Raw genomic sequence first — 13,488 nt, 5'->3', positions numbered from 1 at the left:
CGATATATGTGGAACAGATGCGCACGATATATGCACAAAAATTTATCCCTACTGCCACAATAGCAAAGCTGTTTTTCTTTTCAATTATTCTTTTATAAAATTGTCACCAATATACTCGTGATAGTTTTTTTATTAAAACGAGTCCAAACACGACACAATTTGCATCATATTCGCATCCACGACTCGATAGAACCTCTATTATCCGAAACGGTATCTGAATCCTCAATTATGCAAGCAATTCGATCTAAAGCAGTCCATTGTAAAAACCAATAAACATTTAATTAAGTCCCTACGTAAGCGTTGTATTATCCGAACAATTGGTTCGGATAATCGAGGTTGTAGTATATCGTGTATTAAACACGTTAATATGATCCAAATTGTGTCGTGTTTGGCATCGTTTTAATCGTGAAAATGTGACGAACATGCCGATAATACATTTCGTGAAAAGATCATTAATACTGTCTATGCACAATATAATTAACATTGGTCCCAAAATTTCCACGTACATCGACATTGCCACGCTTGGAGGGTACACCGGGTACCTTGGGCACATTCTGGTAGCACTATCTGGTACCCTGGCCATTTTCTGGACCTTGAAGTTCCCGGTCATTGATTATTATGCCTCGGATGGCCCCAAAGACTGTCAGTGCCATCCCCTTTTTTCTGCAACGTCCTCTCGACCAGGTCGCCCTTGCAAGTCTTCAAGTCGTAGGCCAGTCCAAAGTACGCCATCAGCTCGATGAAGGCGGTGGTGCCGTTCAGGGTGTACGAGCCTAATTCCGCCGCCTTGTAGTCCCATGGGAACGAGTGATGGTAATTGTGCCAACCTTCGCCGAGCGCGAAGAAAGACACCACCGCGTTCTCCGTCGGTTTGACCTTCCTGCAAGCGTGGGAGTGGTTGTCAGCAGCGTTACGAGGATAGAATAGTGGGGGAAATGCTACAGTTACGGTGACCATTTTTTTTTAAACATAAAAGAAATTCCTGTTCTGTCCTTTATTGAAAATATGGCCACCGTAGCTATAGTCAGAAGCCGAGTGACGTCACGAAGCTATAGTGTTGTCTAACCCGGATAGCGAGGTCGCGATTCGTATTGAGGTTAGGGATCCTTTCACGATCCTAGAGTACGGGTCGTGACGTCGCTGGTTACCCCCACCGTTGGTGCGTTGGTTTCTCGGAACGTGACGTTATGTGTCTTCTCGGAGGGGATTTTTGCGAGAACGCTGGTTGTAAGTCGTCGTCGGGTTTGAAAAACGACCCACCGTCGAAGTTTTAATTAACTTCGGTCACGCTTAGGGTGGCTCGGGCACGCGGCGAACCACCGACAATAATACTCGCCTGTTGTATGGTCGGTTGCCCCACATGTGAGCGAAGCTGTTCACGGAGAAAGTGGCGTGCAGCGACCACACGTAGCGAATCAGGACCGCGTGCGAGCTTATGTACCACGTCTCGCCCCAGAAGAACACCGGCACCATCGTCGGCAAAACGAAAGTCAGAGACAGCATAATGACCTCGAAATGGCTGCGGAATTACGGAAACGTTAACTGAACGTTAGTTGAACTTAACGCTGGGCTTACGGGACCTGTTCGGGAATTGTTCAACAATTTCTTTGAGTATACATCATTAAAAATTTTGATAGACACGTTCTTGTTATGTTTGTAATGTAAAATAGTCACTTTTAGTGCTCCGTAAACGACCGACATTTATGCACTGCGTCCAGTGGATGCTCGTTAACCATGCATCTACCGGATGGTCTAACAGTCACTAGTCTAATTAAAATTCAAATTTGTTTATAAGGGAATGAGTCATGTGAATTTTGGAAATATGGAAGGGCTATTTTAAAATGGTCTATTTTGGACTGCCTGTAATTTTGTAACCGACAGGCAACGTCAATTTCAAGTCTTGTCGACTAATTGAAAAATTGGTATAAACGAAAACTATTCTTGATACGAGACTGTCATATTCTTTTATGACGATGTGTATTTTGATTGAATTTACTGAATGTAAAATTTGTGTTATTTATTCCTGCAGAATTTCAAAGTTCTGACAAACAGCAACAATAATTTCAATTGTCTATCGAGAAATCACTCCCAATAGCGCAATGTAACCATATTTTCTTATAAGATCGTGTAAAAGACAGATTTGAAACTTCTTTAAAATAATACATAATTTAAATTAATAGGCATCCAGTGGACAGAGCTTCAAGAAAAATAGTAAATCGTCTTTCACCTTACCGGTTGAAGGCTGCTAGAATCTTATTAGAAATGGTTTAATTTGTGATTTTTATTAATGCAAAAATTACGATATAGTCAAGTTCGAGAGTATCTGTAAATGGTTCGAGAAATAGACAATAGTTGGAATGGAGAAGCACAGATGACGATTTAACTCGTCTGCCCAGTTAACAGTTTAAGGACTGCGCAGTGCCATTCTGCTAGTTTCAAAATGGCCTCCAGGTTAATTATACTTGCAGTAGTTGTTGTTCTCAACTAATACTCCAGCATGCTGTGCAGTTCAACCATCTGGAGTCTTAAGTCAGGGTGAAATTAACGTTTTTGATAATTTATGATATTCCACTGCAAAATGTATTCCATCAAACGAATTATATGTCCGTTATTACAATTATTCACTCATTCCATGCAGAAAAAAGTTCCATCAATGTTAAATACAAAAGCAACGACAAAGCCTGTCGTACATAATAAAAATATTAATGTACAGACGAATATGTTTGCCTTTTCATAAGCTACATTAAACAATTTTGTTAGCAATTTCTACCTAATATTTATAATACTTCAATTACTTTACATTTTATAAAGGTACAAAAGCATTTATGATTTGTCCAACGTATATACAGTACAATTTTTCACTTTTAACGGTCAAATAACCAACAATTTTCCAACAATCTCGCTCGAATAATTTCCGCCAGAGATACGATTTCTAATAGACCGTAAAAAACATTTATTCAACTGGCAAAAATAGTAAAAATGGTCGAATCCAATTTCCGAAATTCCACGTTTATTATACGAAGAGCCATGATGGCGCCTTCCATCCCAGGTTCGAATTAATCATAAAATTATCTGAAATCGCATCAGCAATTACTAAGAACCGGGCGTATCTCAAGCAGAAATGTTCTTCCTTATTCCTACATCGTAAAAGCGTCGATGCGGACACGAGTGCATTTAGATGCGCTTGTCGGACGAAAGTGTTGGTGTAGTTATCAAAGATGGGGAGGGGAGGGGGATCTCTCTCACCGGTCGAAGAATTTTATTACAGGATCGGCCGCGATGTCGCTCATATCGATTTTGCTGCCGTACTCCTTGACAGCCGGATGTCGCTTCATCATTAGCCAGCCCATGTGAGAGAAGAAGAAGCCTCGGGTCGCGTCGTGCGGGTCCGCGGGCGTTTCCGAGAACTTGTGATGGGTTCGATGGTCCCTTATCCATTTGTAGAAGTGCGTCTAATTGAACGAAAGTCATCGATCGCATCACCATTCCCTTGTTTTTCGTTCGGGAACGCCAATAGCCGAAGATAAAGGCAGACTCATATTATCAGACAAGACAGATTTCTGTTAAACGCTGATCAGTAGAATGTGGACCTCTATGAGAAATACAATTTTCCTACATCAATTGCAACCAGCAGAAATTACGTTTCATTTATTTTAATTCCTAATTGTTTTTGTAGGTCAAAAATAATGTAATAGCCCCTTTAAATTCTTCTCGTGCATTTACTGTTTTATATTCCATATACTTGCTTTCGTTATACGTACACGATATCTGCAATCTAGATGTTAGAGAGATATTTTAATTAGTAGATTTTGGATCTGTATGCATAATGAAAACTTAATAAATAAATAACAAGACTACTAACAAGTGCTCGTTTTATTCGACACGTTTCGTATCTGATAAAATGTCTTTTTTAACACAATCTATTGGAAAAACAAAATTTTTTTCATGATTGAATTTAGCATTGGTATCAAAATCGAAGCTTCCCCTTTACAACCAGCTTTTAAAACTTGATGTACGATTTTTTTTAGCAGTTTTATGCAAAAAAAATGAAGAACCTTGTATTATTGTCGTGTTGACCATACACCCTTCATTCAAAATTCGATAAAACAATAACAAAAGATCGTAATCCAAATTTGAAGGTGTCGTTGTAAAGGGGAAGCTTCATTCTTCAAGTTTATAATAGATTCAATCACGACAAAAATTTTGCAATGTTTTTAGAGACGTTTCAATTTTGTAGTATTTTAGGGAAGTAACGTGTCTAGTTTCCCGCCTACTAGATCATGTAAGAGCATTTTAGGAAAGACTGCACAATGGTCTGCGAAAGTAGTGGCTTGAGATTTTAAAATGAGGGACGGGTTTATTCTTGCATGATTTTCTTTTACGAAATTACACAGCTGAAATGTCAACAATTTTTAGGAAATTAGAAATTCTGTGTTCAAACGATTTTTGAAAGGCCGAACCGTTGAACTGGATATTTCGATGAATGGAAAAATATTCTGACTGACTGACACGGATAATGTGAATCTGCATTGATGTATAGGCAGCCTGTGGACCAACCTGTCCCATCATGCAATACAGCATCGCCAAAAAAACTCGCAGAGGTGTCTTGGCCGAGTAACATCTGTGCGCCCACAAACGATGCATCCCCGCCGTTACCCCGTAGCCAGCGGTGGTTCCATACACGATGGCTTCATGAAAAGAAAGTCGTGTAAAAACATTGAAAAAGGTTCTCAACGATTTGACCGTCGGCACATTGAGCCGAATTTCCTGAAAGCCCCTCGCTGCGCTTATATGTAAAACGCGAACGTCAGTCAGCTTTTCGTTCAACTTTCACATCGCGAAAAAATATCTCGGAAATTCAAGTGCACTTCTCGCGGCCCTGCGAGGAGAGAACGCACACATTGTAGGATCAGTTTATTTTAGCCGTGAGCTACTGAATTTTTTATTACGGTGTTACACGTGCTACGGTGCCTCGGGTTGCTCTAATACCGGCGGCACACTTTTCACTCGGAGTTTGACAAAGCGGCGACAAAAAATCGCACGTCAAGTTTTCGAAAATCATTATAAAGAGCAGGGTTCAATCTTCGAATCCGTGTTGATTTTAGTCCGCAAACAAATTTTTTAAGGTCAGGAGGATTTTAAGTTTCTCGAACTTGAAAAATTTTCGAAAGGAAAATGTATCTTCGGTTTTTGTATAATTCGGAAATTTGTTTGGAAAAATTATGTAAACGCCGCGAAAATAGAGACTTTAAGCTTCAAAATGAGCTAAGAATGATTGTTGTGCGATTCTTTTTCACAAAGTTATAACAATTTGAATATCAGGAAGTTCTCGACGAATTATTTAGTGTTCCTTTAATTTTCCAAGCAAGTGTAGAACTTTTGTCGTTTAATTAAGAAATTCAATATTTCTCAACGAGAGTCTACTTGAATTTCTAGATTGTTCTCTTTAAATTTTCGAGAGGTGAACAACTTGAGCGACGTTTTACTTACTCCAGACCCAGGTCCAAAGAAAGGCATCCCGATAGCGGGTCGCAAAACTGTAAACGGCCAGGAAATGAAGGACCACGATACCAATCACATTCTCCCATATTATCGGCTGACTAACTCGTGTTTGTTCTCTTGCCACCGGAAATGGTTCCACGTCCACGTCCGTTCCGCTCGAATCGACTTTTTTCTTCTCCTCGTACTGAGTTACTGTCGAGCAGTACATTTTCCCCGGGTCACTCTGCTTCTTTTCTAATCAGAAAATCATTATGTCAGTCCATCTCGCTCTGCACCAAATCGAAAACGAATCACCTACGCGTCTGTTTCACAACATCGTACCAACGATATCTACTGAAAACATTAATATACCTGTACAAACTTTATTGCGAATCTTCAATTATACTTGTGCTTCATAATAGACCAAACATTTTCACGGGATTGTATGACAAAAGTTAGTAGAAGTGATTTAAAGCCGAGGACGATTAAAAGAATTTTAGAACATTAATGTATTATTAAAATCCATGAATAACAAACATTTCAATGCGAAGAATTTGTATTTTATTAATATCTTATTTTATCTTTAAATCTTAAAATAAAGCTTAATTAATCGAATGTCACAGAATATTGGTAATTTTTATGCACTTTTGCCGAACTCTTGTAGAACGTGCCGTAACAACGTTTTAACATTCAAAGCGTGTCTAAGCAATTCTGGGCGGAGCAATTGGCCGGAAAACCGAGTCGCCCGATTAAAATCAAAACTGCGAAAAGAAATCCGAGTTTCATTATCCGGAGCACCCGAGCGTCTTGTAATTAGAATTCAACTGTTTGATCAGCTCGCGTAAGCGGAAGCTCATAGTATCAAACAGCAGGGGCTGTGTTAACAATCGCACCCTTAACTCGATCCAGCAACGCAAGTTCCGCTTCCCGCCTCGAATTTCGGATCTCTAATCTCTCGCATCGCCAGATTTATCACGACCGTTCTCTCTCCCTCTCTCTCTCTCTCTCTCTCTCCTCCGTTGCAGTCGATAAACAGGTTAAATCGCAGTCGAACAAATTCGCGGGGCCCCCGAAGATGGAGACGATAGGAGAAGGAGGAGAAGGAGGAGGGGAAGATGCACAGGGAAGGGTATCTCCAATATTCTTGCGCGTATCTTCGGCCGTGCCGCAAATTCGATCAAAAGTTTAATGCATTCTGTGCAGCGGAGCTGCTAGATGCGCCGAGAATCTCGGTTTCACGGGATTAGACAGGGATTCCCGAAATTCTTTCCTGTTACGCGATCGATTTTTTGCGGAATCGACGCGAGAACGAACGCCGCGGCACTCTGCTGTCTGCTACGTCGTTTTTGCTGTTCCGGAGTTTAATTTGTACACCCCGGGATCGAACGAAATTAATTTCACCCTTAAGCGATCACGCTCGTGCTGCGAGACTGTTTTATTGACTAGTTTCTAGATTTTAAAGAAATTCGTAATGTTAGAGTGTTAATAAGTGATAAATACGTATGTTAAGTAAGTAGTTCTGCAAGGTAAATTGTTTTACTAAATCGTTTCCAAAAGGAAATGCTAAATGTCTGGTTAAGGGTTGAAATTCGTTTTTAATGTGTAGTTAATGTTTTATTGACGTGAAATAAATATAAGACCAGTTTTTTATAGTCTAACATCATTTTTCACATGAATTGCAAGATACAGGAGGTACATAGACATTTATTTCTTCTTCGGAATGATTTTAACGAGTGAGAAAAGTTCTCACTCATTAGTTAAGTAAACTGAAAAGTTCATTTAACCTAAACATTTTTATCGCGACTGCATAAAATCCGCAGTCTAATTACAATTATACGGAGTAGATCGACGAACAATAATTTACCAGTTAAATAATAAGTACTTACTGTTCATTTAATTAAACTGGTATCTTGACTACGTAAGAAAATTGTTGTTTACGTGTAGAATTCAAATAAATTCAATTTTGTCATCGTTAGAAGCTAATTCATTCTTAATTTTAGGTACGCGCGTTAAGTCTATATTTTTTAATTGTGTACCATACTTTGCACTAAACCGTGATTTCTGCCTCTGTTGAAGTATTAAAGAAAACCACTTATATCGAACACCGAGCCGGTAAATCCGGGTTTTGGGTCACCCGAGAGAATTTTATTAGCTGCGCCTTTCGCCGGACGAAACGCGACCCGAAGTATGGCCCGACCAGATGTCCAACCTTATATTAATAATTCAATAACGGGGACGACGTACATACAAACGTCCATGACCGGTGGCTGCATCTGATCGAGGCATAAAACTGCATGCTCGACATCTGCGTGTACTATACGCCGAGCTATTCTCTGATATATGGAAAACTTCCTTCTTCCCTTAACCGATGCTCGTTCCCGATAGCTCGAAACGGGACGAATTGTGATCCGGAAAGCTGTGTGTTATTATTCGCAACGTTGGTCAAGCCGCCATCTTGGACCTCGGTCTTTTATTCGAACTTACGCCCCTGTCTGTAAGTGTCGTAGAAATATTTTATTCTTTGATTTTATTGAATCTATTTTATTTTATCGTGGACGGTACACTGCTTTCCAAGAGAACACTTAGGGTGAGGGACCCAATTACTCTAGGGTTACCAAATACTGTGTCTATATTCATTATACATATTTTTAAAGCGCTATGAATATGAAATTTTCTCCATTAAAATCAGTTAATATATATGTTATGTATCTCTTTTTTAATATTCCAACATTACACTTGGATTTAATCGGTCTAATTAACACAAATACAGTATTCGAAGAATGCGTTCATTTGAGAAACGCATTTTAGTGAAAGCGAAGAAACGAGTTAATAGGAATACCAATTAAAACATTGTTAATAGTTAACGGTATGAGTAGAAGTACGAGAGTTTACTTTCATCTAGTCATCCCGTGGCCGTTATGGCACACAGTTATGCCTCCAAGGCTATTTTATAGAGATCCAACTATCCATGAGTGGATGCGAACATAACGATGGTTAGCACAATCGGAGTACTAAAAATTGTGCGGTTCTCGCTGGAAATTTACAGCGCTGCGGACATTAATGCTACCGCTAAATTAAAATGTACTTCTCGCATGAATCGCGTTTGCATTGTAAAGCGGATATTATGCCAGGGAAACGTATGGGTTAGATAATAAATGTTCATGTTCCAATTATTATATGTTATACTGCGGAGGATGTATCAACTTTTATCGAATCGTAAACGTGTAAACTGTGTAACAGTGCGGACTGCTCTCGATGATCGTGTCACTTTATAATGGCGTTCGGGAAGCTCACAAGAAAATTTACAATTCTCAATGCTCGTAAATAGTTTACATATAGCTCACAAAATATTCTAGGTTAATAACGCTTAGAATACAAACAAAATTAGACATTCTACTTAAAATTGAAAAATCAGATGACGACGAAAGGGTCGTATTCAGAACGAAGGTCCAAAAAGGTGATCTTTGGGAATTTTGTTTCTCAAAAACTGCAAAACTTAATTGAAAACATTTTTCCGTGTTTATTAATTATGTAGTTCGCAGAGTATCTCAGAATTTTTCTAAAAATGTTTATCGATCACAAAGTTATTCGAAAATCGACCATAACTTCGTAACTAATAAACATATCTGAATAAAAAAATTACGAGACACACTCCGAAACACGCTTCTCAAAATGCAGAACCATATTCTGAACAGAGTTTTATAGTTCTCGAGAAAAAAATTCGCAAGTATCAATTTTCGTGCTTTTCCTCTTCCTCGAACTAACCTCCGGAAATCAACCGTAAATTCATAACCAATAAATATATTTACATAAAAAAAATTACGTGATACGCTCCAAAATACGCTGTCTCAAATACAAGAACATTTTCCCAGAGAGGTCTAACAGTTCCCGAGAAAAAAATTCGCAAAGATGGAGACTCAGTCTCGCGTTGCCGTCCGAGCGTAACGCAACAACGTGATCGGCGAGAGAGAGAGAGAGAGCATGTTAAACAAATCGCAGTCAGGATATTAGTCCGTCGCGATCGGCGGAAATGTTTCGTGTCGGCGAGCAACAAAAACGCGCGTGTTCCGCCACTAATCGCTTTCCTCATTAATCGGTCCCGTTCCCGCGAGCTTGGCTTTTTTTCTCGAGCGCCGTTCGCATCTTTCGAAACCCGACGAACTGTGATTTACGGTGCAGTGCTCTCTCGCCGCGCATCAAGCCCCAAGCCTGTCGGGCTCTCGCTCGTGAAATCTCGTCTTTCGACACGGCACGACGGCAATTTCCTTATCGTTTCGCGGCGCCGGATCGTAAAAATCTACGCGCCGAACCCGGTGGCCGCGTACGCTCGCGATTCGCGAAACGCCGGCCGGCCGTCTCTCGCATCAGATCATGCACCATCAAAACGACGTATCATCGGTCACGATGCAATCTCTCGACGCGCACGTTCCGCGGCCCCCTATCACACATTTCTCTGATAATTTGCCCGAACACAATGGCCGAGACGTTGTATCGACAAATTGACGAACGTGTCGCCAGCCTAGATACGTGACAGCGCAAAATTTATGAAGATAGTCTGCATCCGAGTTCAGTTCCACCGCAATAATAGCTGTTTCGATATTGGCCTGGAATTGGGAGCGAATCGTGTGGGAATATTTTTTGGGGACGAAATCAATTTAAAAAGACTTCGTTGTATTATTTTTATAAAGATAAACAGCTGTATTTACTCGTGCATGGTGTTCCCGATTTCTCAACATTTTTCATTTCTCGAGAAGTTTTAATAAAATAAAAATGTATTGGGAAACTTTTACCAAACTTTTATAAAGTGAAACATTACGCTTTTGTTTTGAAATGACTTCTTAAGAAGCATAATGCGTCTAATGTAGAATCAGACAATCTACTTCTTTTTTTTTTTTTGTAACAAAATCTGTAGCCGTCGAAAAATTTCTTTCATTTTGTGTGAATGTTGGCTTTATCGTATACAGAACATCCAAAAGTTGCTGAAGATTGGGTATCCTTGTTCCAGGGGACTCGAAAATTTAGAATTCCTTTGTTAGAGTCCGGAATTTATTTTCTTCTGCCGCTAAACACTTGACACTAAATTCTTGAAGGCTATCTGCAATTTCTAATTCTAACTGTTTTTCCAGTGATAGTTTCTCGTTCTGAGAATCTGAAAGTTTCTCACCATTTTCATAAGAATCATTGTTATATTCTGTAAAAAATCTGCTTAGAATTTGTTTTGCCATTTTATAATATCTGCCTTGGATGTTAAATAAAAAAATGTATCTTCTGAATCTTTTTGCAGAGATTCTGGATTATGCAGATATTTCATAAGGGATACAACAATCTTGTCTCTTCTTTTAGATATTTCTTCTTTAATAACAACAAGAAACTCATTACTCGATTCAGTATTCAGTTTTTATAAAGTTTTAAAGAAGAATTTAAGAGAATTTATGAATTTATATGTTATAAAATAAATGAGATTCACAAGACTTTTTCTAGATTTAAATTTCTCGAGAAATACTGGAATTTCTCGAGAAATGAGAAATAATCCATTATAAAATTTCTCGAGAAGGACACACTGCTCGTGCAGGTTCGAACGAACCATTCAGGATTCTGAAACTTCCTAAAAAAGATCAATAAAATAGATATTCCAGCGTGCATTGCTACAACGCCATCAGGATTACTGAAGTACACAAGATGGACCATCTGAAACTCTGATGGGATTTTGAGAAGCAACGGGAAACTCGAGAGGAATAAGAAAATGCGCGGCGAAGATAACAGACACTAATCCTGGAGCGAAACGGTGTCACTAATCCAAACTGTCCTGTTATTCGTTGTCACGACACTGCGAGGACTGCTCGAAGAAATTGCACAAACCACCTCGCTTTTTCCTACTAAGCAAAATCAATCTTATAGCTGAAACTGTTCGTTAAACCAGACAATAAAATTCGAAAATTTGGTCAGTTAATAATTTCTGAAACCAACTGTCTTCATAACGTTGCATTATTCAATGGATTCGCACAGTTTCTCTATGGAGCAAAATTGTGTATTAAAGTCTGAAATGTGAGAATTAAAATAAAAAAAACCTGTCACGTGTAACTATGTTCAAGAATTTTTTTCACAAAAACTGTCACTGTTCCAAAAATGTTTTCGTGTTCAGAATTTTTCTATTCAAAAATATTTATAAAAGGTAGAATTTTTAAATCGCATTTTCACACAGATCTCACCTGAATTCGAATTGTATAGCAGCCGATTGAAATCATTAACTATTTAAAGGAGATACAATATGAAAATCAACGAAGTGACTACAAAAATACGAATGAAAAAAATTGATGCATAAGAATTTCAACGAATCTAGCCACGACTGCCATGAAATCGCCCGCAGCATCCGTTCGACTGGAACCTGTCGAAAAGTTTCATAATTCTTTTGAAGAAGAGGACTATCTTGGAAAGAGCAAACGCGGACAGCAGGAAATCGCGAGACGCAAGTTGCAGTGCCGCGATTTCGTTTGAACCTGCGGCGTGCACCGACGGACGTTAAATTCGCACACGATGGCCCAGGGCTGTGGATAATATGAAACAACGCCGCTGGTGACGCTTTGTAATTACGTTCATCTGTTAATGACGCCTTCGCGATTTGCGCAACCGGACGGCCGTAATGGGAGTTGCGGCTGGAATTGTAGTCCGAGGAACATACGAACCGGAACCGTGTCGAACGTGTTCAACCGCGGTCCACGAGATAAAAATCAAATCTGTCCCTATCTTGTTAAAACGGGCCGCGACACCTTCCGGAACTTCGGACGCCGTGGGAACCAATCAAAACGTCGGCTTGTAATATTTAGCGGTGGCAAGGTAACGATGCCGTTGAATTTTTCATCCTTCCATTATCTCCGACCCGTGTCCCGCCGGCGTTGAAACGATAAACGTCCCAGTGAAACAAATTGGAGCTTACGGAGCACAGAAGGTTTCATAACTGAGGGCCCAGGCTTCGGTAATAGCATTTCAGCTTTTGGGAATCTGGTAAATAGTCTAGAGGCAGCCTCGAATATTTACAAAAATTAAAACCATTTATTTAATACGTTGTACGACTGGTAGAATTATTTGCATAGATTCTAAAATGAATTTTCATAGTATTGTACAGTGTTTACTCTGTATATGTCCCAAATGCCTAGCCGATAAAAGTCCTAGAACTATCCCCACTGCCGCGAGGTGTACCGAGGCCTCTAGAGTAAAGAATAGTATCTCCTGGCCGATATATGTCCTTGGCTAGACCCATGTTTTGGACATATTTTTTTAAATTTAACTATGTAGTACTATATATGTACGAGATAATTAGTCTTTTCAATTGTATGGATCAGTGACGAATGTTTTATAGCTTTCGTTTTGTAGCCAATTAAAATTGTAAACCGTCAACCGTATGATTGTAATCCGGAGAAACATAATGTACGAGTTAAAAAAAACATTATTTTGAATATTTGTTAATTTATAATGTTACTGGCGTGCCATATGTGCTTCGCGGTCCGTGCGTTGCTCATTAGTGACGTAGAGTGTAGAGTAGCAACACTCCGCGCCGCGCCGGCGAAAATAATTTTTATCCACGTATTTTCTACGTTAATTCGGAAAATTCTTCGCTGGTAGAAACCTCCATAGTTTTCAGGGACATAATTTTTAGGCGGACTTCGGCTGTGGCGTTTGAAAAATTGGGAAAAAATATTTCACAGGGCGGTACCTGGAGAAAATATTTCAACAAACCGTAAATGTGGCTGCTGAGATAATTATTCCAGCGAGTATTAAAAATGGAGAATACCATTAATATTAGACAAATATGGCGGAAGAGTCAGAAGCATAATACACTTGTGTTTTTAGCAAATACGAAATAACGTGTATGTGGAGATTATAATGAAGAGGGGATTATACTAAATACGGTATATTAAACATACATAATCTACACTGTTATGTGGAAATTATAAACAATATTTGTATGAAAAAGCATTTAAACGCTTTTTAATACTTCAAAGTATAAAT

General features: G+C 39.2%; 2 protein-coding genes across 3 annotated transcripts in view; one reads left to right on the top strand and one right to left on the bottom strand.

The window, feature by feature from the left end:
- Positions 1–13,488, top strand: part of Fstl5 (follistatin-like 5) — a 140,245-nt gene that overhangs the window by 15,385 nt on the left and 111,372 nt on the right. The window lies entirely within an intron of this gene.
- On the bottom strand, positions 515–5,854 carry LOC143353892 (acyl-CoA Delta-9 desaturase). The gene is made up of 5 exons (XM_076787499.1): positions 5,491–5,854; positions 4,558–4,688; positions 3,247–3,452; positions 1,333–1,519; positions 515–876 (listed from the first exon to the last, which is right to left on the bottom strand). Exons 1-5 carry the CDS (start codon positions 5,708–5,710, stop codon positions 607–609), a joined length of 1,014 nt encoding a protein of 337 aa, XP_076643614.1. The 5' UTR covers positions 5,711–5,854; the 3' UTR covers positions 515–606.

This window comes from Halictus rubicundus, chromosome 4 (assembly GCF_050948215.1).
Source record: "Halictus rubicundus isolate RS-2024b chromosome 4, iyHalRubi1_principal, whole genome shotgun sequence".
Taxonomy (NCBI): Eukaryota; Metazoa; Arthropoda; class Insecta; order Hymenoptera; family Halictidae; genus Halictus; species Halictus rubicundus.
Note: the sequence above shows the minus strand (reverse complement) of the source record. Positions and strands in the feature narration are given on the sequence as shown.